Genomic DNA, 26,847 nt, shown 5'->3' on the forward strand with positions numbered 1-26,847 from the left:
AAAAAAGCCTTTGGGGGGGGGGGCTTGAGATCATGAAGGCCTGATAAAACGTTTATTAGTACAATACAACAATATTTCCAGGAACCCCGTGGTGCAGAGTGTTAAGCTGCAGTACTGCAGTCCAAACTCTGCTCACGACCTGAGTTCGATCCCTGCAGAAGTCGGTTTCAGGCAGCCAGCTCAAGGTTCACTCAGCCTTCCATCCTTCCGAGGTCGGTAAAATGAGTACCCAGCTTGATGGGGGTAAAGGGAAGATGACTGGGGAAGGCACTGGCAAACCACCCCGCAAACCAAGTCTGCCTAGGAAACGTCGGGATGTGATGTCACCCCATGGGTCAGGAATGACCCGGTGCTTGCACAGGTGACCTTTACCTTTACAACAGTATTTGAGCTTTGGAAATTTGTTTACCATTCCTAGTGCATTGAAAATTTTGGGTGAAGTACCGGTAGAGTATTCCCTTATCTGGACATCCCATATCTGGACTGATCCAAAAACCGGACCCTTCGAGCCATCATGCAGGCAGATCTGTGCTGCCTGCTTTCAATGTTTCCTCTCACCTAAAAAAATAAAATACAGTGTACACTGCATTGTAGGTGGAGACTGAAAGCCTGCTGTTGTTAGTTTGCTGTTTGTTGTTGCTCTTGTTTAACAGCTGATAAAGGTATTCTGGTGAGATAGTTACACCTTTGCCTGAGACCCTGGAGAGCCGCTGCCAGTCTGAGTAAACAATACTGACTTTGATGGACCAAGGGTCTGATTTAGTATAAGGCAGCTTCATGTGTTTTCTGATGGTTCAGTATACACAAATTATTTAAAATATTGTTTAAAATTACATTCAGGCTATGTATATAAAGTGTATATAAAACATAAATGAATTTTGGTCCCATCCCCAAGGTATCTCATTATGTATATGAGAAAATTCCAAAATATTCCAATATACGGAAAGATCCAAAACATGGACCTCTTCTGGTCCCAGGCAGTCCAGATAAGGGATACTCAGCCTGCACTTGCACTAATCAAATTTTAAGGTGTGTGTGTGTGGTTGATCTCAGGAGAAAATATTTGGCATGTCCGTCATCCTTCGTTCTCAGAGTCTTTGCACCATTAGACCTATTCAGCTATTTAATTAGATCAGGGTTTTGGTGTCTGAGGCAGATAATCAAAATGGCAGCCATTCCACATGGGACACAAATCACTGGAATGTTCTTATGTGCAAACTATAGTGAAATGGATGGGATTTGCTGCCAAGAGCAAGATGTTTTTGCCATCTCATCCAGTGAAACCAAAAGAGAGAGCTGGGTTCTGAGGATACATCCTGTATAGAGCTTCAGGTTTTAATCTCAAAGTGGAGGAAACTTTAAATGCAAGGACCTTTTCTTGTACCCTCAGCGTGTGCTGCCCACTGTGGAGTATGCATGATGTACACCGGTCTTGTGCTCACTGCTGCTTTAAGTTTGCACAGGAGGGGACAGCTCCTAATTAATACAAAGGCTTTAAAAATACACACTCGCAATCATTTAGAGCAGCTGGACTTTCCTAGTTATAACTTCTCTTATGCAGTGAAGAGAAACCAATTACATGTGCTGCTAATGCGTCATGGCATTTTCCAACAGTACAGTGAGGAAAATGATCTTTTGCTTGCTATGAAGTCTTTCAGATTAGAGGCCCACTTCAGTCCAGCCTTCCTTAATTGTTTTTACACAAGATGATGTAGACTATGAAAGAAATCATTTTAATCTATATTCAAGCAATGCATACAGCCAACCTCTAAATCAGACGATCTGTGTCAGGGCCTGCACAACGTGTGGCTTCCCAAGCATAGTGTATTGTATTGTATTTATTGATACAGTCTGTTTTGCCAGCCAAAAGTTAATACATAACATTATCTGACTTAATAAAACTGCAAAACTAATATAAATTACAAAATTAGATAAAAGACTAACGTTATTAAAATGTAAAATATTGAAACATATCCCAAGAATTAACTTAACAGCTTAATATTTCTAAAAGTGTAGCAAGGTTTAGTAATTTTTTTTCCATTCTATTTTTGCGAGTTTTAATTGTGATGGCACAAAATTTGGCAGTTGGGAGCAAAAAGTGTGGAGTTTCACCCATCAGGAGCCTCTTAATCAGGAACTCTACTGGCTTATTAGGGAATCCACTGATCAGGGGAGCAATAAATTTAATACGGGCTGCATGATAGAATGGACAGCTGAACAATACATGTTCGGTGGTTTCGATGTCTCCTAACCTGCAAGGGCATAGCCTTTCTGATCTTGGAACCTTTTGACCAAGCATAGTGAAATCCATGAGCCATTTGTGGTGACTCCCCAGTAGCTTAACACACACCTCACACACACACACACACACACACACACACAAACACACACACACTTGGTCTCTGCAATATCCAGGCATGTGGCAAATACAGTCTATTAAGCTCACAGCGGGCTACTCTTGGTTTGGTGGATAATCAGTTGCACAGGCCTGTGCTCACTATCCTTTTTAAAAAGTCTCTAACTAAAGTTTCCCATTCAGGTCTGCAAAAGTCTATTACTTCATGCCTCATTAGGAAAGTACTTTTACTTAGGCCTTATTTTAGAGTAGAGCACCTGAATCACACTGAACCTTTGCACGATTCAAAGACAACAGCAGTTTCCATCCTACAATGTAGCCGTGTTGCATGGGAGGAGGACAGAGGTTTGCTTCTGGCCTTTAAAAAAAAAATTAAGGATGTATGCTGCGATGCATAAGAAGGGAAGTGCAAAGCTTGCAAATAAAGGATTCGCCTGGGAATTGACAGCCCTCAGGCAAAGCCCTCTGACAGTTATATCTTGGCAGCAAATCCAGCATATGAGGTCTCCAGGCAAAGTCAGAAGAGTGGCTGCTGTGAACTGAACCTATTGTCTTTTCTCACATGCCTCTAAATGAACAAGGGTTTTGGGATATCTTTCCTAAAAAGACCCATTAGGGTACTTGGGTCTTTTTAATTAAGAAAAAAAGATGACAGAGAAGGATATAAAGTCAGGAATAGTGCGGGGAGAGTGGCTGGAGAGAAGTTTCCTTCCCTTTCTCTTATGGCTAGCTTTTCTAGAGAGTTGACAGTGATGCGACAGAGGGATGGCTGCTTATAGCATGCACACTGAACTTGTTTTTGCTGGTCTGGTCCAGCAAGGCTATACTCATAATGTTATATTATCTTTTTTTCAAGATGAGAATGTTGATGTTATGAGTTTCTTCAATGTTTTGAATTAGTGCCCCCCCCCGAACTGACACTGCATTTTTGGAGTCCCTACCAAGCATCAACATCTGTTCCACAGGCTAGCATGCAAAATGCAGATGTGTGCGCAGCCTGATGTTGTGTGTGAGGTCTGTGGGTTGATGTAGTTTAGAAGAGGAATAGAACAGGATATTTCCAAGATCCTTTTGAAATCAAACTCAGAAAATCATCGGCACAAAGCTGCAGCTCTTTCCAAATCAGGTTGGGCTGATGAGGAAAGGGGGGGACAGTGTTTGCTCCCCCCACCAACAAATTTGCTCTCACCTACTGAGGCTTCTCTGCTAGAAGGGTGTTCAAGATTTGGCTGGTGAAGAGGGGAATTCTCAAACTGCCTAGGGATCATATCCTTCCTTGGACCTTCTTCAGGTGTCTCATAGACCCCAAAGTGGTGCTGTCCAATTTGAGAACTACTATATTAACATTGCACCCTGCCACAGGCATAGAGGGCAGTTTTGTGCAGCTTGTAATTAATGATGCCGTGGGCACTGTCCAATAGGTCCTGTTGTATCCCACATACACTTCAGGCCACACCTGAAGTACTGTGTGCAGTTCTGGAGGCCTCACTTCAAAAAGGATGTGGACAGAATGGAGCGGGTGCAAAGGAGAGCGAAGAGGATGATCAGAGGCCTGGAGACCAAGCCCTCTGAGGAAAGGCTGAGGGACTTGGGAATGTTCAGTTTGGAAAAGAGGAGACTTTAAGTATTTGAAGGGCTGTCACTTAGAGGATTGTCTCATCATAGGGTTTTCAAGGTAAAGGTTGGTCAGAAGTGGTTTACCAGTGCCTTCTTCTGCGCAGTACTAACCAGGGTTAGCCGTATTGGCACTGCCGTTGTCTACGAAAGATCCTCCACCAGTGACACCTTCCTCTACTGCTGCTGCCCAGTAGCTAAGGAAGCCACAGCCTTCAATTTACAAGATCTGAGCAAGGCTGTCAAAGATAGGACATTTTGGAGGACTTTCATTCATAGGGTCGCCATGAGTCGAAAGCGACTTGACGGCACTTAACACACACACACACTTACAGGAGGGCAGGGAGCTGTGCTTGTGGGCAGCTGAGGATAGGACTCACAATAATGGGTATAAATTATGGGCAGAAAGGTACCAGCTGGAGGGTAAGATATTTTTTTTTACAGTGACAGTAGTTCAGCAGTGTAATCCGCTGCCTAGGGAGGTGGTGAGCTCCCCCTCTCTGGCAGTCTTTAAGCAGTGGCTGGACAAACACTTGTCAGGGATGATCTAGGGTGGTCCTGCATTGAGCAGGGGGTGGACTATATGGACTATATGGCCCCTTCCAACTCTATGATTATATGATTCTTGCCATTTGCACAACCAATGTGTCTGTGTATTATGAAAAAAATAATATTTTCAGCTTTAAGTATCTTGCTAACATCTCTTCCAATTCTAGTTTTTTTCTTCTTTCTCAGTTGTCCCAGATGATAATAAAATGTTGGAATCTTTAGAACTATCTTTTATACCTAGAGGACGTTTACTCTATTCCTTGCTTTTCTCCTCCCTTCCCAAAGCAAAGGCCTTGTTCTATTTGCTTGTTCATCTATCATTTATGAAATTCTTAGACTGGGGGGTTTAAAGATTCTACCAAACAGGGCCTGTCCATCTTTGGCCACAAGCATACATACTAATCAGTGTTTCTGTAATCCACCAAACTTTTTCAGTACCATATTTCCAGCAAGTTTTTTAAAAGGCATTTAGAAAATATGTTCCTTAAGGTACTCCTCCAGCACTGACCAGAACCACTGTCAGTCCAGATTAAGGGGTTCATGAAGTGGTCTTTGCAAACTGATTAAAAAGGTAAAGGTCCCCTGTGTGAGCACCGGGTCATTCCTGACCCATGGGGTGACGTCACATCCCGACGTTTTCTAGGCAGACTATGTTTACGGGGTGGTTTGCCAGTGCCTTCTCTAGTCATCTTCCCTTTACCCCCAGCAAGCTGGGTACTCATTTTACCGAACTCGGAAGGATGGAAGGCTGAGTGAACCTTGAGCCGGCTACCTGAAACCGACTTCCGTTGGGATTGAACTCAGGTCGTGAGCAGAGTTTGGACTGCAACACTGCAGCTTACCACTCTGCGCCACGGGGCTCCTCACTGCAAACTGATTAGCCAGTCTTATGTTGCATAAAGGCCTAGAAGTTGTTCATCTTTAGTATGAAGTGGTGGTAGACATTAAATGAATAAATAAGCTAGGGGGTAGAAAAAAAATAGGGAGGATTTTTCTTTGTTTATAAAAGCATAACTGTCCCTGGCACAATCAGTCAGTGTAATGTTGGTATCATATAAGCTCATCTAGTACATTGGAACAAGCGTAGGGGTGCAGGGCCTCCAGGTGGGGCCTGGAGATCTCCACATGACAGAGATCAGTTCCCCTGAAGAAAATGGCTGCTTTCAATGGTGGACTCTGTGGCGTTATACCCTGCTGGGGTCCATCCCCAGGCTCCACCCCAAAATCTCTAGGAATTTCCAAACCTGGAATTGGCAACCCTATGAGCCCTTACCGTGATGGGCTGTATATGACCAGTTTCCCACCTAGAAAAAAAATAGATCGCCTAAAAGCATAGTGTGTGTGTGTTAAGTGCCGTCAAGTCGCTTCCGTCTCATGGCGACGCTATGAATGAAAGTCCTCCAACATGTCCTATCTTTGACAGCCTTGCTCAGATCTTGCAAATTGAAGGCTGTGGCTTCCTTTATTGAGTCAATCCATCTCTTGTTGGGTCTTCCTCTTTTCCTGCTGCCCTCAACTTTTCCTAGCATGACTGTCTTTTCTAGTGACTCTTGTCGTCTCATGACGTGACCAAAATACGATAGTCTCAGTTTAGTCATTTTAGCTTCTAGGGTCAGTTCAGGCTTGATTTAATCTATAACCCACTGATTTGTTTTTTTGGCAGTCCACGGAATCCGTAGCATTGTCCTCCAACACCACATTTCAAAGGAAGCTATTTACTTCCTATCAGCTTTCTTCACTGTCCAGCTTTCACACCCATACATAGTAATAGGGAATACGATGGCATGAATTAATGTAGTCCTTGGTTGCCAGTGACAGATCCTTACACTTCAAAAGCTTTTCTAGCTCCTTTATGGCTGTCCTTCCCAGTCTCAATCTCCTTCTGATTTCTTGGCTGCAGTCTCCCTTTTGGTTGATGGTGGAGCCAAGGAATAGAAAGTCTTGAACAATTTCAATTTCCTCATTGTCAACCTTAAAGTTGTGTAAATCTCCTGTAGTCATTACTTTTGTTTTCTTGATGCATAGTGCTTGTTTTCTTATCAGTTTCCACTCCTGCCCCATGAGGAAGCTCTTTGCTCCTGTTTTACAAATTTAGGTAATTCCTCTGCGGTGCCTGCCCGCCACTGTCACTTTGGGTGGTGTGCATTCAAGACCTCTTATCGTTATAGTCGCTTGGAGGAATTATTCAGTACTTTGACGAGATCCCCCTTGCCATTGCATATGTTTTATTCTGGGAACATCAGCACACAAGTATGTGGGGGAAATGGTCTCAAGGAATTGTTTGAGCAATCTTAATATAAAGGGTGATTATGCCACGACCTGAACACACCTTTTTGTAGAACACCGTTGTTATTTTTTCCAGTTCATGTACGTCAGGGCCCTTCTCCAGTCCAGAGCATAAAGAAGATTGCTTTAGGCCACCTGTGATTCTGTTTCGTCCTCCAGAGATAATTTTGTAAGAGAGCGAAATCTATACCTGCTTGGGACAGGGAGACAGAATCCACTTTTGTCAAAAAGATGCTTCCATGGTTGCCAATTGGGTCACTAAAACTGATCTAGTCAGTTTGACTCTTTCTAGGTGCTCTGTGTGGTAGGCTAACTCACCCAAGCACAGAAGAGTTTTCATACAAAGGGGAAAGGGATTGAACAGGGAGAAAATGTGAAGAACTCTGCGTTTAAGGATCAAGAACTTGATGAAAGTAACTCTAGGAGATGGCTGGAAATTTTGAGTTGCCTATATGAGAATCTGCAAATAAACTGAGTGCAGTTCCAAGGATACTTTCTTGGGAGTAAGCCCCATTGAATAGACTTGAGAGGACTTGCTTAGAATTGCTGTCTGAGTCCCTTGAGGTTTACAAGGCTTGGTGGAATTATGGGCAGAATTTGGCTTGGACTATCTCTTGTACAAGCCCTATCAAAATGAAAGGACGTTTCAGGAAAAAAATTAAATTCCAGTTGCTGTACTGATACTAGTGTTGAAATTATAAATATATAAAGCCCAGCCCCAGTTTGCTCCCAAGATCTAAAAAATATTATATTATAACTGATTGAAAAAAAAGGTATTGGTATGGTTCCGCCTTCTGATCAGCTCACGCACAGACCACAGGATAGAAGGATGTAGAACTTTGACAGATATGAGGAAACACGCACATTTCCCTCAAGATTGGTACATTACCACACTCATATGAGCCAGAGGCAGATATGATACTGTCTCTCCATCCTTTAATCATAGCAAAGTACATCGGAGTAAAATTTTCTGTCTCTGTTTCTCTGAGGATGACGTTGCACCTACTCTTAAACAGAAGTAGCTTATACCAGCAATAACTTCATTAGTTAAAATTCTTCATCTTGCTTATTGCAAATGGACAAAGGTAGTTTACACCCCACTGCATTGGCATGCAAGGAATACAGAAGTGAAATATTTTACTGCTTGAGTTACAGCAGGAATAAACAATTTATGTCAAAGTTATCTACAGTAAGCATTCTTACATTTCTTCCAGGAGTTATTTCACTGACTTGCTATGTAGTTATCTGTCTTAACCCCTGTGACAGTAACAAGAGAACAGAGAGGGAATGTGTTCACTTCCCTAGGCTCACACATCAGAACAGAGCAACATCTTTGCAAGGAGAAGGGGTGTGAGCCCCCTCCCATTTCAGACAATATCCTAGAACAGCATTCCCCAATGTGTCCATCGTTTCCATGGTGCCTGCCATTTAGGGTTGCCAACCTCCAGGTGGTGGCTGGAGAGCGCCTGCTATTACAACTGATCTCCAGCCAATAGAGATCCGTTCACCTGGAGAAAATGGCCGCTTTGGCAATTGGCCTCCATGGCATTGAAGTCTCTCCCCTCCCCAAACCTCACCCTCCTCAGGCTCCATCCCAAAAACCTCCCGCCGGTGGCTTACCATACTATTTGGTTACCATAATATACCACCATTTTTCCTACCTGTAAAATGCAAAATGTTTTCTTTCAATATAGTAGAAAAGGGATTGGAAAGAGCCAGGGGCAAAATAAAATCTGGGGACAGTTATTATTTACACAGCACAAAACTATAATCTTTTTTGTCAGTGTAAAAAGGTGGATTTGATTTGCTTGCTATCATTCCGTACATATTCTCCTCAAAACAGCCCTGTGAACTATACTAGTCTTAGGTAGAGAGTGGCTCAAGGTCACCCTACATGGATGAGCAGAGATTTGAACTCGGATTGCAGACTGATTTTTAAATCAGTCCCTGTTATAACTGGAAAGCCACTTCTCCGTGAGCGCATGGTTTTTGCATGCGCTCAGTGAGGATTTTTACTGACACTCCCAGACTAAATTTTATCTGCCTGTGTGCAGAAGTCAGGGCTGTAACTGGCGCGGGGTGGGGCAGCAGGGCAGCCGCCGCCCCTGAGGCATGCAGAGAGGACGGCAGTACTGCCTCTCCTGTAGGCGTCTCTGTGCTGGGTAGGAGAGGCATTTCTGTCGTCCTCTTCATACCACAGAGGTGGCAGCTGCCCTCCTCGCCCCTTCCCCCAGCTACAGCCCTGGCAGAAGTACAAATGGTTGATAAGTAGTGGAAGAGTCCAATCAGCTGCCTCTAATGCCAGGAGCCTGGGATTACAGTAGGAATCTCTCTCCACCTGTGGGTCTTCTCACTGGCAGGAGATGCTATCATTCTGAAAATAATGTATTCCTGTGTATGGGAAGGATCCAGACAAAACTGGCAATTTCCACCAGTTCTCCCTTTGCGCTGTGAAACCCCCTCATATCATTCCTCAGGGACCCCCTATCTGGGAGGAGCAGCATTTTGTGGAGAGCTGAAGTGGGAGGAGGGGAGGCAGGAAAGTTCTGTTCCATTGCTGGAAAATTTAGCCTTAGCCCAATATTTCTTTTGACTGCACCCTTAAAAGAAAGAGGTTTGCTACTACTGAAAAACTATAAAGAGGCCACACATTGAGGGCCAGCATGGTGCAGTGGTTAGAGTGTTGTACTAGTATCTGGAGACCCAGGTTCGAATTATCCAGTATGTGACTGGCAAGCCATGGAAGCTTGCCAGTCACATACTGTTAGCATGACCTACCTTCACAAGGTTGTTGTGAAGATAAAATGGAGCAGAGGAGAATGATGCATGCCACCTTGGGTCCCCATTGGGGAGAAAGGTGGGGTAGAAATGAAGTAAATAAATAAATAAACATTGGCCACTCCAAAGTTTTGGAATGCTGCATTTTTCATATGAGACAGACATATGTTCATTACTCAGGTGAACATTTGATATTACATTAATTTAAATGCAAACATTTCATCCTGTGGCTTTTAAGCTTCTCTTGAGCTCGAGGAAGGGAAGGAGAATGGTCTTCTGTCTCTCGGGTCTCTTATCTCTAGCTGGAAAAAGAGCTTTGGCTGCGCTCTTTTCTGCTTTTTTAAAATTTTCGTTTATTTTTTTAAAAAGAAATTCGATAGCTATTTTTGTTGTAACTTGGTTTTATGATGGGCCAGCAAGGTTTGCAAACCCCCAAGGAAACACATATAAACTGGGAAAGAACACATAGAATTGTGAGAAAAGGCTTGGGATTTGTTGTTTCAGAGGAAGCCCATTAGGAAAGGAACTGTAAACTCTGGTTTTGCTTTTGTGTTTACGTATTGCAAAAGAGGTGAAACATCGTCTTCTGCTTTGCTTTTCATAGGCCCTTCATAGTGCTGCCACCTCTGATGGAATGGATAAGAGTGGCTCTGGCTCACGCCGGGCACCGCCGCAGCTTCTCTGTGGATAGCGACGATGTACGGCAAGCAGCCAGACTCTTACTGCCGGGAGTTGACTGCGAACCTCGACAGTTAAAGTAAGTCGGTGCAAAGAAATAATACGATTCGATAATGCAACAGTTCAGTTTATATGTTCATTGTGCAGATGTGCAAGCTGGGTGGGGTTATTATTTTTTTGCACATTTAGCCTTATAAAATTAGCAGCTGCTTTGCTTTCACATGGCTGTGTCAGAATCTGCAAGCCTCGCATGCCTGTGTGTTTAAATAGCTGGGTCAAGATTTTCTTTCAAATTCTGCTTATATCCTCCCCACCACCACCACCTTTGCCATCGGATGCTGCTTTCCTAATGAGAGACTGAAGTGCTCACCTAATTATCTCCGTCTCGCTGTGCAGAATCTGGAGGTGTTATTTAAAAGGCTGAAAAACGGGCTTTGCTCCATTCTCTGTTGCAGTTTAAATAGCATCTTCGTACCGAGAAGTACCTTCAGCTCCTGCTGTAAGATTCTGCTAAAGTCGGTTTTGGGGACAGAGCTTTTGCTGCTAAAGGCTCGGCATCATATTTAATACAATAAGTAAGGAGTGGCCAGTGATTTCCTAACCCTGCTGAAAAATATGAATTTCTGCACGTTTTATATATTTAAAGGAAAGCTTGATGCAGGTGTATATGTGGAGAGACAAAAGCACTGGCTTTTGATGCATACATACAGCATGGGAGAAATGTGTGTTTTTACTGTTTATGTGGGATGACTTGTGCTTCAGCATCGTGGACCTGTGAAAGCAGAAATTAGTCCTTTCGTTGCAGAGAAGCTTCTGACCACAGAAGAGCAGATGTTCCTCTGTACCTTAGAAGACCAGCCCAACTTCCTATATCATATTTTTCAACAATCTATTGCAAAAGATCGTCTTGTTATATGAGAAGAGGATTGTGTGCGTATCCCTTGCTATAGCAGCCTGCACAATGCAAGTTCAGATGCTTCTTGCTGCAAAAGTAGTCAGTGCTTCTTGTGCTATTTGGAAGCATAAAGCATCCTATGTAAAACTAGGCATGGGCAGTAGGCCAGTACTGATTAATTTGATAGAAGTCCCTTAATGTAAGAGGTACCTCAGATGAATGAGCTCCCCCTCCCCGCCTTTTCAGCACGTTATGCACGTAATAGATATAACCTTGTGCCGCCTCTTAATTTTTGTACTTTTGGTCTGGCAGCCCACAGGCAGGGGTGGTTTTTTTTTTGGCAATTATTCTTAGCTCTGCTTCTCACATTTATTTATGCATCTCACTGAAGATCTAGCAAATCTGATTTGCTTGTTTGTTTGTTTGTTTCAGTAGTCGCCATTTAACTGAAAGATATAGGCAAACCGGTAAAACTAAAACCAAAGTTCTGTATTTCATATACTGCCTGGCAGCCTTTACATTTACCGTAATGTATTATAGTTCCGAAACAGTTGAATTGTGGGAAGATCGGTGACTGGATCTTCTGCATTTTTTTCCATTGTAAAGAGGAATTGTAGGAATCTCTGATGGGGACTATGTTGCTGGGGGGGGGAGGATTTTAGCTGTTTCTCCTCACATCATTTTCTTGACCTACCAGAATGAATATTTGACTTTGTGGGAAGCATACAGGCACCAGAAAAACAATCTACATGTTGTCCTTAGTCAGGTAAATGTCAGTTCCAGGGAAGGGGGAAGTTAAGCTTGTGACAACAGTGTGCCTGGGAAGGGGTGGGGGTTAAACCGCCTCTCTCTCTGTAGTGCCAATCTGAATTGGGGCCTCTCACAGCACCTATATATAGCATGCACAAGAACCTTCCATATGGCTTCCAGCGTCTTGTCTGGCCTGCCCCTTAAATCTGGTGGTCTCAGCAGCAGGATCATAATTGTGGTGGGCCTGTGGGGTGAGGCAGGGCTACTGCCCTCAGGAATATTTTAGACCCTTTCCATGTCGTTTTTTAAAGATACATTTCTATTTGCAGAGTTATAAGGGAAAACAGGCCCACTTACTCATTATTTGTCTATATTTATACCATGCTTTTGTCTCCTGTTCTGTGATATAACCCAAATAACAGTTTGATGTTTTAATGTTTCTGTGATTTTTGCATGGTTTTTAATCTCTTGCCTGCCTTGGATCCCAGTTGCCCCTAAGAAAGGTGGGCTTATAATTATTTTAATTGGGTAAATAAAATTACTGCTAGTGAATATTTTGGTGCCTATCAACATTCACTGGCTTTTTGCTGAGTTTTTAAGTCATTCATGTGAATGTCGGTGTTCCAATTTTGGATGTTGTGTGTAAGAGATACGCATAGGAATCAATGTATAGTCTTCTCCTCTATGAAGAGCAGCTTATATACAAGGATTTGGCAACCATTTGGGCATTATCTACCTTTGTGACGTCCTCATTGTAGTGTTGCTGCTGCGTACGGGCCCTCCTGGTTTATATTAATGGTTCATTTATTATTCCAGAGCATCACAGTTCCACGAGACAAAACAGATATCCCTGGGGTATGTTTGCACAGGGCTTTTTCCCATATCTCCTCCAAACCACGTGGCAACCAGCACTAATTCTTCCACTTGTCATGTTGTTAGATGCAAGAAATTATAAGACGAGGATCTCGGTTGTGCAATGATTTTCAACAATAAGAGTTTTGGTGTACGGTACAGGTCTCCTCTTGCTGTTGTACTTGCTTCCCTTGGTTTTATTTTAGTACTAAAGTACTGCTGGAAAATCTTTTTGCAGATTAACTTTTTATTGCTAGTGTGACAATGACAGTGTCTGCAGAGATTTACATCTGAGAAATTCCCAGATTTCTCAGTAAGCAAATCCCCACAGAACGATGGAGATCAGAGGGTATAATTTGGACTCCGAACCGTTCCTGCTATATGGGGTTGTTTGGGGGTGTATAATGGCATTCTGAAGTCCTTGTGATAAATGTTTCCTCACATTCAAAGTCCGGTTTTAAGAAACTGAAGACCTCCAGTGGTGGCTAATATAGTTGCAGCTTTAAAAGGATGCACAAGAAAGCTGGTCTCAAATATTCAAGCAAAAATAAAGGGTACTTATTTTGCAAAGATGCAATACTTAGTAAGTTTTGTGCATGTGGTTTGGTCTCCTGTACAATCCCATAACACTGAGTATACATTTTTCTAGCACATAGGCTTCATCTACACACCAAAGCTTTTCTGTGTTCCTTCTGTTGGTGATTGACATATTGCTGTAGCTTAACGGTATAGCAATAAGACAACTGTGTGTGTGTGTGTGTTAAGTGCCGTCAAGTAGCTTCCGACTCATAGCGACCCTATGAATGAAAGTCCTCCAAAATGTCCCATCTTTGACAGCCTTGCTCAGATCTTGCAAATCGAAGGCTGTGGCTTCCTTTATTGAGTCAATCCATCTCTTGTTAGGTCTTCCTCTTTTCCTGCTGCCCTCAACTTTTCCTAGCATGACTGTCTTTTCCAGTGACTCTTGTCGTCTGATGACATGACCAAAATACGATAGCCTCAGTTTAGTCATTTTAGCTTCTAGGGTCAGTTCAGGCTTGATTTGTCTATAACCCACTGATAAGTCAACTACTGATTATAAAAAGTCTTTTAGTGGTGTAGGCAGTGAGGAGTGATGGCGGTCACAGGCGGCTGGGGCAAGTAAAATGGCATTGATGTGAGTGGAACCTCAAAAATGTACATCTTCACAGTGTAGAAAGGAGTATCCCCCAAAAGATCGTACTAAATCAGGTTTGGGAAAGATCACAACAAAGTTCGGGGGCTGGGGGGGAGACATGGAAAGAGGACTTTTAGGGGATCACATCCTGTGGATGCTCCAAACAACCTGCTGTAGTTTAGCCATGAAACTAGAGCAAAGCTTCTGTGTGGTGGCAGTGATAAAAAAACAAACTCGATGTGACTCTTGAGTTCTGGAGTGTTTGGAACTCCAGAGGAGTAATTTGTCCTAAAACAAATTGAGACTGTAGCACTAAGAAAGGGGATTTTAACTTTTTTCCCCGTGTGCCATTCCCCTGGTTGACATAAACTTCCCCTATTACTTACTCCTTTTAACTGGAGATGTTGGGGACTGAACCTTGGTTCTTCTGCACACAAAGCATGTGCTCTGCCACGGAGAAACAGGCCCGTTCTTAAACAAGCACATGAAGCTCCCTTACACGGAGTCATCCCATCGATCTATTACCTACTCTGACTGGCAGCGACTCCCCTAGGGTCTCAGGTAGGGTCTTTTACTTCATCTATGGCTGCTCAGGCTGTTAATGACAGGATGTTTTGGAGGACTTTAATTCATGTGACCGCCATAAGTTGGAAGCGACTTAAAGGCACTTAAACATACACACATGTCCGTTCCAATAAAATATACACTTGTCAAAACGGTGGTGGTAGTGGAAAGTGACATCAAGTCGCAGACAACTTACAGTGACCCCATAGGGTTTTCAAGGCAAGAGACCTGCAGAGGTGGTTTGCTGTTGCCTGCCAAGTACTAACCAGAGCTGACTCTGCTTAGCTTCTGAAATCTGACAAGACTGGGCTAGTCTGGGCCATCCAGGTCAGGGCAAAAACTGTGTGTAGATCAAAATGTGATCCTCAGACATGTGGACTGTTTCCAGTGTACACACTATGGGTTGGCTCCAAACCATGGAATTAGATCTAAAGGTGCTTTTCTGCTGATGGAATAATTTCCTTCTGTGAGCTGAAGGACACTTTTGAATTCAGCCCCATGGTTTGGATCCAACCCAGTATACATATAATGAGAGCTATGGTCAACTTCAAACTATGTACAGCAAAACATTTCATGGCCACATGTTAAGATGTGCATGCAAGTGTCTTGCAAATTACTTTATAGAAATGACTTTTGTGTAGGAACTTAGTAATATGTAGAACTAAGATAGACTGGGTTTAAAACAACTAAATTCTTTGGAAATAAACCATTTATAACACTATTAATTTAAACTGAGCTAGATGGGATGGAGAAGCAGGAGTTCTTTAGAGGGCTGGTTCATAATGCAAGATGTTTTCCCCCATCTAATTAGATCCAGCACCACTTTCATACACTTCTCTCCTTCAGTGTCCTTATTTCCTGTCCCAAATTTTGACAAATCTTCTAATGCCAACCATGACTTCTGCAATAATTAGGTACAAAAATGCAACCCAGCTTGCAACTGCAGACACTCCTTGAGAAAACTCAGCAAACCCTTGGTACAGATGATTCTAGAGGATAAAGGCGATTTGAATACTTAAAAGGCCACATACAGGTTTCCTGATGGGAATCTCATCCTCTTTTGCTAACCTAGCATTGAACACTAATAAAGAAGAATTAGTGTTGGCTCTTCTCTCCTCTATTTCACTTCTATATTAGGATTGCAATACCGTATATACTCGGGTATAAGCCGACCCGAATATAAGCCGAGGTGCCTAATTTCACCCCAAAAATGGGGAAAAATTAGGCACCCATGTATAAGCCGAGGGGGAAATGCACCCCCTCCCCCCCCCGCAGGCTTACCTGACCGCGCTGCAGGCACGCAGGCAGGCAGCGGCCCCCTCCCTGCGCGCAGGAGGCCCCGCCGGCCGCTCCCAGGCCGCAGGGAAGGCGCGTGGGCAGGCGGCGGCGACCCCCTCCCTGCGCGCAGGAGGCCCCGCTGGCCGCTCCCAGGCCGCAGGGAGGGTGCGCGGGCAGGCGGCGGCAAGTTCCCCCCTCCCTTCTAAGTACCGTATTGACCCGCGTATAAGCCGAGTTGGGCTTTCTCAGCTCTTTTTTTGGGCTGAAAAACTCGGCTTATACGCAAGTATATACGGTACATCTTAATATTATGGAGTCTGTAATGCATATCCTATGCTGTTCCTTTCATGCCCTAATGTTATGAAATAGTTTTGACCACAATACCAACACAGATTGAAGCTTATTCATGTTCGTTCACGCTCTAGTGTTTTTGTTTTTATTTTTTGCACGTTCCTTCTGTTTGGGGTATGTTCCATTGCAAATTCAGCTAATGAGATGTACTGTATGCCACGTGGCACCTCAGCATTCCTCTGGGTAAGGATGGGCATTGCACAAGGGAATTTATCTTATTTGTGGGACCGCCCCTCTCCCTATGCTCCGCCATGACAATTTCGCTCAAGTCAGCAAGGGCTTCTGCAGGTGCTGACCTGTAAATGGGTTTGGTCAAAAGTTTCCCAAACAAACAAACATTAAACTCTGGGTCTCCACCCCAAGTTTAATGAGTAGCTGCCACCAACTCTGGACCAAAAGTTAAGCCTCCAGGCACGGGGTCCAGAGTAACCCCTGCCAAGCTTCAAATTCAGTGTGACACTTTTCCTGCCAGGCTGAGACCTAGCCAGGACTGTTCACACTTCCCAAAACTGTCTTAGGTTTTTGGTAGGTGGTTTCACACTCATACAAGGCACTTTAGATTTAGGCTTGGAATCCCAGAGTCATAGACACAATTTAAAAGGCTAATGATTTATTTTATAAGATTTATGCTGGTTACAGGAAAAGAAAAGTCATGAAGTTTTAAGCAAGAAAATAACAAAATGATATAGCTAACTCATACAATACTTCAGTTTTCCAAGGTTCACAAAATCATCCAGGATTTTCAAAAGCAATGTTCCAATAGTTACCAGTTTCAAGAGTTCTTTCAGCATACAAGAGTTTCAAAAGGTTGTCCAAAGGTTTCTCCAAAAGGTCAGCTTGACCAGAGTTTCCCCCTCAAGGGCCAAAATCAAATGGGTTCTGATGCCGCCAGCACAGCTCTCCTGCTGTACCCCAAAGCTTGCATGATTTGCTCAGGACTGGTCTGTCCTTATATTCATTTTCTCAATGGCATGAGCTCATAGAGGCCAATTGAGAAAACGAAAGTGATTTGTGGTTATTGCTTGGTCAGAATGCTGACTCACTAATTAATACATTAAGATAGTGGCTGACCGATTAGTTACCGTGACAACGCACGGCCTTGCATTCCAGAAAGGGGAGAGAAGGCTTTAACGAGCACCAGCTGGGGCCTACCTTGCTCCCTCCACAGAAGCAGTTTTCAAAAGGAAACTATTTTACTGTTCACAAAGTCCCAATAGCACAAAACTTATAGGCCTCCAGGCCTGAACCAAGGAAATCATGAAACCCAAGAAACTGAGGGACCTCAGCTTCTTGACACTGTTGTCCTGGTACTTAAATTGCTCCTAATTATTATTTTTGTTTTACAACTACCACTGTTTGATCAGTGGAGATCTGTTTTAATTCTTTTGCATGGGAATCCAGAAAGAATGTGCATGCTGTTTAACAACAGGGAACAGATAAAATTAACGACAAAATACCTCTTTATATTTATTGAGAATCTGCTGACGTCCATGTAAGCAGTTAACTTTATGCAACCTGAATATTCTAAGAAGCTTCTGATGAAAAAATATCTACAAATACAGGGGGGGAAATCTTTCTTCAAATCAATATTTTTGAATAGGAAGATGTGCACAGTTGTTATCACACAGCCTCCTCAGCTTGCTTACTTTCAAAAGCTGGAGTTATGAGCTAACAGCACAGACAAATTGCCAGTAAATCAATAAGAACTGAGGATCCCTCCTGTTAAGAGCACTACAATTAATTGCAGGGTAGATTCCCTAATGCACAGAGTAGGGATTTCTTTTAACAGGTAATCAGAAAGCTAACAGCGAAATTCTGCTGGTTTGAACAGGCTTGTTAATTTTCTGCCATTTATATTTTACCAGTGTTGTCTAGAAATTTTAGCCACTCTGATTATTTTATTGTTACATTTTTATTAGAAGATAAAGATGCTTTTATCTCTTATTCAGTGGCAGAGTTCTGTTATGTAGCCAGTAAGATACGGAGGTCCTCAGTTGGGGTTTTAAAATTGTAAATTTTGTACTGATACTTGCTGGTCAAATGACTGTAAATAAACTGAACTGAACTGATCCATTTATATATACAATTAGGGTTGCCAGGTCCCTCTTCACCACCGGCGGGAGGGTTTTTGGGGTGGAGGGTGTGTGGAGCCTGAGGAGGGTGGGGTTTGGGGAGGGAAGGGACTTCAGTGCCATAGAGTCCAATGGCCAAAGTGGCCATTTTCTCCAAGTGAACTGATCTCTATCAGCTGGAGATTAGTTGTAATAGCAGGAGATCTCCCGGCAGTACCTGGGGGTTGGCAACCCTATATACAATGCAGCTGTGCATATGAAATGGGATCCCGTTCTAGTACCTTATGCAGATGCCCCACGTACACACGCACACACACAGAGAGAGAGAGTGACTGGTTGTGAACTTAATGTGTGAAATCTTTCTTGTTAAGATAGGGTTGCCAGCCTCCAGGTGGGGCCTGGAGATCTACCAAAATTATAACTGGAGGAAATGGCTGTTTTGGAGGGTGGACTGTATGACATTATACCCTGTTGAGGTCCCTCCCCAGACCCCACAGTCCAGAATTTTCATTCATCCAAATGGTCAGATTTGAATTGCCTCTGCAACCCAAATCTCTAGGAATTTCCCAGCCTGGAGTTGGTAGCCCTATTTATTACTTAGCAGATATTGATCACACCTACAGTGCAGTGTAAAATACCATGGCGAGAGCATGTGTTTTGAGCCAATTCAAATCTGACCATTTGGATGAATGAAAACCTTCTTTTACATGAAGAAACAAAAAAAAATAGTTTGCAGTATATTGTGTTAGTAAAGAGCTGTTTTCAGCTCCAATCCTAACCCCATAGCAAGTTCTGGGCTACAGTGAGGGTCTGCAGAAGTCTCCACTGTCCCGGCTTATGGCATTCCTCACACACCCTGACCTGAAATGGCCCAGGGGAGCTACTGTTTGTCCAGTTGCAGAAACCTAATGTGTAGCCCATCAGCACATGTTAAGTTACCCCAGCACAGCAAATGGCGGCTCCCCGGGGCCTTTCCAAGTCAGGAAAATGGCTTGGAAGAGAAGGGTTAAACCATGGTCACAGTCTAGAATGGGACACCACGTGTTTGAGAAGCTCAGAACTTCCAGACCACATATGTCAACTGGACCCAGGGACATCCTTAGGAAAACTGTTATGATATGGTTAGGTCATGCATACCTTACCCATATTCTCCTTCCTGGTTCCACATCATTTCTTGACAAAAAAAAATCCGACAAAAATGTTAATTGAAAAAAAAATTCTATTAAGAGGCATTACTTTCTAAGGAAGCGTAATGGTTTAAATGCTTTTAGTTTGCATAATGTCTCCTGAAATAAGTTTTTGGGGTTTCAGAGGGGTAGAATTTTGGGTTGCCAACCTCCAGGTAATAATAAATACGATGTGTACTGATATAAGGTATGAACTGAACTTATAACCAAAGATAGGTTAATTGAATTTGAAAAGTTGTTAACTTGTATACACATTGATGTTTAGGTTGTAACTATAGTAGTGAATATATTTGTAATTATCAGTGGCTGTGTACTGAGAATTATTTCCTTTAGGATTGCAAACCTCCAGGTAATAGCAGAAGACCTTCTGCTGTTACCACTGATCTCCAAAATGGCCACTTTGCCAATTGGATTCTATGGCATTGAAGTCCTTCCCTTCCCCAAACCCCACCTTCCTCAGGCTCCGCCCCAAAAACCTCCCGCCAATGGCGAAGAGGGACCTGGCAACCCTCCCGGCAAAGGAAATGAGGAAAAATCTGTTACCTGACGAAATAATCTTTGATTCTTCAACTCTAATGGATCACTCTTCTTACTGATTCTGGTTACTGGAGAAAAGCAGGCAGTTCTTCTTTCAATCATTTCAGTTCTTCTAATTTTTAAAAAGCATAATTATGCCCTTGTTTTAATAAGCTCATGGCAGCATATATTGGTTATCCCGTTTTGTATTCAAAACAACCCAATGAAATCAGTTAAGCCAAGAGCCAATTGACTCAAGGTCAGAAATCTGAACCCATGAGTTCCCAGTGCAAGTCTTATCACTCTGTCCACAGTACCACATTGGCACTTCAGTTCCATATCCTATGTTTATAGAGTGGCAGGAAAACAAACCTGAAGCATTTTCGTATTTTTTTAAGGAAACGTTCAAGGGCTTAAACCCAATTTTAAGACTCACTACTAAGGCTTTTACAGATGAAACAGCCACAGTATATTAAATAAGAGGCACATGCATAATAAAGTTAAGAGGGATTTTTTCAGCTCTTTCATGTGTCAGCAGCCTTTCTTGCCAAACAAACCTATTTCTTGCAAAGAGCATTATTCCTGGACAGATGGCTCTAGTGAGCAGCCAGCTTTGCTGTTGTTGTATTGCAAAACTTGCAAGCCATCAGAGAAATTCCATAAATCCAGGCAACTGCATTAGGGTAGTTTTGCTTTGTTTGCGTTAGCCAACTTTCCAACTGTTGTTTGACTTGATGGTTCAGCAGAACTTGGAGAAACAGACCTTCCTTTGCATGCCCAATTTCATACTACATTACCTCAACAGGCACTCTTGAAACATATACTCCTCCATGTTTACTTTGCTTAACCACTTCTTGTAGGCCTTTTCAGAGTGTTGTTCTTTTTTTCATTTCTCCAAACAATTCAGGTATTTCTCAGGCCTGTAAATAGGTCATTTTCAGATTGAGAGAAGCTGCAGGAAGCAAACTCCCCTTCACAGCCCTTCTTTCAAGAACATGACCTCTTCCAGCCTTAACCATGGCTTGAAAGAACATTGACCCCAAAGTAAACTACCGAGAGGCTAATCAGATTTGCTGCTTTACCAGATTTCATCAAACCCTGATTAAGCAGGGTGGTTCTTGCACCCTTGTGGGTCCCTAAATGTGGTAGCCCTATCAAGGTTTGACTTCTACCGCACAAATGGAGTTACTTCTTAAGTTTGCATTCTTTGTTTTGCCAGTAAAATTGTACAGCTGTTACTCTAGTAGGGTAGGGTAGTTTCTGCGGAGGTGGCTAGAGCGTCCGTGTTGCTTCCGGGTAAACCTGGAAGTGATGTGGGTATGTCGCGTGAGTGCGCGTGTACTCATTGCCCGACGTCCCTCAGCTGGTTGGCGGGCAGCATGGTGGATTGGCTGGATTTTACCCGCCACCACCGGGCACTTGGCAACCCTAGCTATAACGGAACTATGTCTGCACTTTAAAATAGCTATTTCTGGTATAAGTTGACAGAATAAGTAGCAATTGTTACCATATGTGACAGAACTTCTCAGACTCTGCCTTCCTTCATCAATATCAAAACTGTTTAATGATCCTTAAGTACAGTTTTTAGATGTGGTGACTTTCAAAATCCATGAAGTAAAATGGTATTGTTGTCCTTCATAGTACAATTGAAAATGAGTAAACCAATGAGTAAACCAATGAGTAAAAGCATTTTCAAAATGTAGTAATTACTAATTTCACACAGTATGGGTGAAATTCCACAAACCCGCTTTGCCGTATAGTGACCCTTAGACCTCAAAAATGTTTTTCAAAATCAGCTTCTTGTCAGTTAGATTTGGATATTCAGTTGCTTTGCTGTTTTGTTTCACTGGATTTGGTAATTTTGCTGTTCTGTTGTACTATGTTCCTGGAAGCTTCGGCTGGTTCAGATTGCAGCAGCAGTCTCAAGAACATATCTTGCCTATGTTGAAACACCTGTCTTTACTTCATGCTTGTTTCCAAATCCAATTCAAGGTGCTGGTTTTTACCTTTAAAGACCTTCATGGCCTTGGATCCACATAGCTGAATTACCACCTCTCCCTGGATGTCCTTGTGTAAATTAGTGTCCTGAAGCGGTTACCTTCTGCTTGCCCTCACACACACACACACACACACTTAGCTTGCCTGCCTAGCATCTACCAGAACCTGATCCTTTTCAGAAGGGGGGAGCCAGTTAGGGTTGGCAGCTCCGGGTTGGGAAATACATGGTGATTTTGGGGGTGGAGCCTGAGGAGGGAGGGGTTTGGAGAGGGGAGGGACTTCAGTGACATAGAGTCCAATTGCCAAAATGGCCATTTTTTCCAGGGGAACTAGGTTTGCTAGCTCCGGGTAGGGAAATACCTGAAGATTTTAGGAGTGAAGCCTAAGGAAGGCAAGGTTTGGGTAGAGGAGGGCTTCAGTGGGGTATAATGCCACGAAGTCCAACTTCCAAAGCAGCCATTTTGTCCAGGTAAACTGATCTCTGTCACCTGGCGATTACTTGTAATCCCAGGGGATCTCCAGACTCCACCTGGAGGTTGGCAATCCTATGAGAGACTTGGGTTCAAATCCCTCTTCGGCCATTAACTCATTGTATGGCCTTGGGAAGTACCTCTCTACTTTTCATTTACCTTGCAGGGTTATTGTGAAGCTAAACTACTGCTCAAAGTTTATTGAAGGTATAAATTATAATGCTATCAGTAAACATTCATAAACCGTCATCGTGGGGGAAAAAAGAACCCTGGCATTTTTCAGATTCATCTGATGAAGTGGGTTCTAGCCTACAAAAGCTTCTGCTGCAATAAAACTCTTAGACGCCATATGACTCCTGTTATTTTGGCTGCAGCAGACTGAATGGCTTCTCTGGAACATGAATCATAGAATTAGCATTGCTACCTTTTCCCCTGATTGTGACTCAAACAACTTTTTTTTTTTTTTGCTAATGCAAAAATCAAAACTGGTACGTGATGCTATTGCTGCATCTTCTTGCTAGAAAAAAAATCTGTCTGTTGAATTTCTGCTAGCTGGTTTAGAAATGGCAACCATAACTAGGTAAGGCTGTTAAGGATAACTTTTGTAGGAGTCACTATATCTAAATTCTCCTTGACAGAGCGTTATACAGGTTGTTTGTAGCAGCAGTGGTATATGATATTTAAAAACAAAATTTTGCTGTAGTTAAATGACTAGTCTGTTGTAGAAATGCTTCCTAATTGTTTCTTTATTCACAGGATTGATGACTGTTTCTGTGCTTCCCGGAAGCTGGATGCTGTAGCTATAGAAGCAAAATTCAAGCAAGATTTGGGATTCCGGATGCTGACCTGCGGCCGAACAGATCTGGTCAAACAGGCCATATCTTTACTGGGGCCTGATGGAATTAACAGCATGAGTGAACAGGTACAAGACTGAAACTGGTTAGAGGAGTAGCACCCCTGCCACCCCACCACCATCAATGTTCTGTCATTTATATGTACAGAGTTCTTTCACTCTTCCCACTGTTCTCTTGTGTGTGTGTGTAAAGTGCCATCAAGTCGCAGCTGACTTATGGTGACCCCTTTTTGGGGTTTTCATGGCAAGAGACTAACAGAGGTGGTTTGCCAGTTCCTTCCTCTGCACAGCAACCCTGGTATTCCTTGGCGGTCTCCCATCCAATTACTAACCAGGGCTGACCCTGCTTAGCTTCTGTGATCTGAAGAGATCAGGCTAGCCTGGGCCATCCAGGTCAGGGCCACTGTTCTCTTACAGAACTAATAATTTGGATAAGGGCAGAACTCTATGTCCTATGTCTTTCCATTTTTAAAAGCCCCCCCCCCTCTTTACAGTTTATGGTTGTGGGAGCCGTGATTTCAAGGGGGTGTCCAGCAAGGAACTGCAGCCCTGGTGTCTGCTGTCTGCGAAGGAAATTTTGTTAAAAAAAATAACTGTGGAACTTTGCAGACCATGGAGTTCTGTCCCTAAGTCTTTTCTGTCCTTTGGATTCTGGAAAAAGGACTTAATTAAATGAGACACAGGAGAGCCATGATTTGATCTCCCAATGTTTTTAATTTTATTTACAAGCAGCCATGGACAGGGTCTGGGGTGGTAAATGGATTGTGGATATGGTGCTGCGGGGAGAGCTTAACCGTTCCCCCCCCCCCCATGATTTCTCCTATCTAAATAGCCCTGCTAGGTAATGTAATAAAGTGGGGTTTAAAAATCAACAACTCCCCCATTGTTGTGACCCCAATCCAATCCTGCCTCAACTGCTTTTTGAATAAAATTAAAGATGTTGGGAGATCAGATTATGAAATCTTGTCTATCTGCACCCTGAATGTTTACTCCTGTTACAGCCATGATCCTTGGAGAATTATTCTTCCACCCACATCCACCTATTCTCTTCTTTCCCTTTTCCTCTGCTGAATATAACAATCAGTTATTTCCCTTTTCCCCTTGTGCTGTATTTACCTCTCCCTTCCATCTCTGCCTAATACCATTTCCAGTGTAACACTAATCATAAGGGATACATTGATCAGCAGCTCTGGGTATTTCAGATTAATACAAATTGCAGCCAGAAATCTCTGTAATGAAGGGTCAGCTAATCTAGTTTTCCTCCAAACAGGTCGGCATTTCCCTCGAGCTAGCAACTTTCTGCAGTGTTGTCTTGGCATTTCATTTAAAATGAAATCGCTATGTACCAAGGATAAGTGTAAAAAAGAATCTGTTCCTCCAACCATTAACTGTATTGGCAGTGAGTAAAAAATGCTTGAGTCTAACTTGTCAAAAAGGAGCTCATTAAATGGCTAAAGGAACAATTTGTTATGAGATAAAGGCCCAGGGTTCTGATTTTTATTTCAAGAAAAGAGAGTATAGTTTCAACTCTACAGAAGACAGTGGGGATTTAAATTTTCTGTAAAGCCAGGGCTACATTCATTAAAAAGCTAAAGGAGAAATTCTGTGGAAAATGTTTTGTCATATTACACCCATTTCAGTAAAGACAGTTGCCTGGTTTACATACTTATCTGAGCCAAAGATCCTGTCTTTATTGTGTTGACAGGTATATCCCTTGCCCCACCTTTTATAATGTATCATATGAAATGGGTTCTCTTCATAGATGTCCTATTTGTGTAGGACTGAATTGTGTAACCTTCACTTTGCACTCTTTCTTTTATCTGATTCTCTGTGAACATCCTAACCTGCATGGCCCAGGCTAGCCTGATCTCATCATATCTTGGAAGCTAAGCAGCGTCAACCCCAGCTAGTACTTAGATGAGAGACCACCAAGGAAGTTTAGGGCTGCTAAGCAGAGGCAGGCAATGGCAAATCACCTCTGTTCATCTTTTGAAAATCCTACATGGTTGCCATAAGTGGGTCACAACTTGATGGCACTTTCCACCACTGTGAACATAGGCATCTGTGCAGAATGTCCAGTCACATGTAATCAGGCCCAAATCCATGCTATTTACAGAAGAATGAGAAGAATTTATGACTAGTTTTATTATTGACAATGCATAGAAGCCCAAGAGAAAACTATGAATGATTAGCGGTTCCACCCTCAGGCCCACTCCATACTCTGAGAAATTGCATGGGTCATAATGCAAAATACCTGCTGCAGAGGCCAGTATGCATTGCAAGCTGTTTATGTGCCTGGCTCCATGTGCAATTCCGGTGTTTCAAACCATGCCAATGCAAACTTTGCATTTTGGTAGAGTTTCAAGCCATTGCCAGTATAGCTGCTTGAATGTGTAAACTGGACATATAGCAGTGCTCATGTACACAGAATAACTATACCCAAAAGCTTTGTCAGTGCCATCATATGAAGAATGGTGGCATGTTGATATTGTGGCGATATTATTGCTGTGTAGCAGGTAGGGTTGCCAACCTCCAGCTGGTGGCTGGAGATCTCCAGGTGACAACAGATTTCCAGGCAACAGAAGACCTGGAGAAGATGGCCGCTTTGGAAAGTGGACTTTATGGCATTATAGCCCATTGAAGTCCCTCTCCTCCCCAAACCCCGCCCTACTCCACCCTGAAAATCTCCAGGTATTTACCAACCGGAGCTGGCAACCTTAGTAGCAGGCAGTACACTAGCAAAAAATGTTTTGCTGTGTACATTTAAGCCTATCAGATTTTAAAGCTTTGCTTCTTAAACATTATGGCAGGGATCCTAAATATGCTTGAAAGTCTTGTTGAGATGAATGGGACTTTATTTCCCATATAATTGTGGTAAAGGGGGTGTCTGAAAGAGGGCTTTGTAACCTCGTGTTTTATTAGGCATGCAAGCTATGTTTCTCTTTAAGAGAATATGTTAAGAGAACTTTTCTTCAAATCCACACATTCCATTGTAAACGTACCAGTGTTTTGAAATTGATGTTCATGCAGGGCATGACTCCACTGATGTACGCTTGTGTGAGAGGTGATGAGGCCATGGTCCAGATGCTGCTAGATGCTGGAGCAGATCTAAATGCTGAGGTGAGACCATTGTTATGGTTAATATGTACGATTTACCCCTTTTAGGAATATGTTGCAGAAGCCTGCAAGAACCCCACTATTAAGGATGCTACTGTTCGAAACTGGGATGCTCAATTTGTATTGAATTGTATTGTACTGTTTCTTTTTGCTTTTGGTCTGTTTTTATTAAGTTCAGTCCAAGTGTCATTTCAGAATTAAGCATCAACGTCCCTCTCCATCTATCCTGAATATATCCAGGAGACCCAGATTTGAAGCTCAGGTGCCACATTCCTTTTTCATCAATGTATGATTGGATGGGTGAGAGGCAGCATTCCTTTTGGGGGTGTCACCTCCCTGGGCACCCCAGCCCTGGGAGAGAAGGGGTGGAACATGGGCACTGCCCTAAACATGCCAGCAGCCCAATAATAGGGCAGAAGGAGGCACCCTTTTCTCCCGAGGGTCAACCATTGTGGAATGTTCACAGCATGGGTGCAGAGGCTAAAGCCTTCCCCCATTGCTATTCCCAAGCCTCTGGCATGGAGGTA

The 26,847-nt window shown here is 43.0% G+C and overlaps 1 protein-coding gene across 4 annotated transcripts in view; it reads left to right on the forward strand.

The window, feature by feature from the left end:
• ABTB3 (ankyrin repeat and BTB domain containing 3) overlaps window positions 1–26,847 on the forward strand; it is a 254,327-nt gene that overhangs the window by 189,058 nt on the left and 38,422 nt on the right. For all 4 annotated transcript variants that reach the window (XM_056846052.1, XM_056846051.1, XM_056846053.1 and 1 more), the window contains 3 exons: window positions 10,188–10,340; window positions 23,107–23,272; window positions 26,234–26,323. In XM_056846052.1, the coding sequence (XP_056702030.1) occupies window positions 10,188–10,340; window positions 23,107–23,272; window positions 26,234–26,323 (409 nt within the window). The remainder of the gene's footprint in view (window positions 1–10,187; window positions 10,341–23,106; window positions 23,273–26,233; window positions 26,324–26,847) is intronic.

This window comes from Euleptes europaea, chromosome 3 (assembly GCF_029931775.1).
Source record: "Euleptes europaea isolate rEulEur1 chromosome 3, rEulEur1.hap1, whole genome shotgun sequence".
Classification (NCBI taxonomy): Eukaryota; Metazoa; Chordata; class Lepidosauria; order Squamata; family Sphaerodactylidae; genus Euleptes; species Euleptes europaea.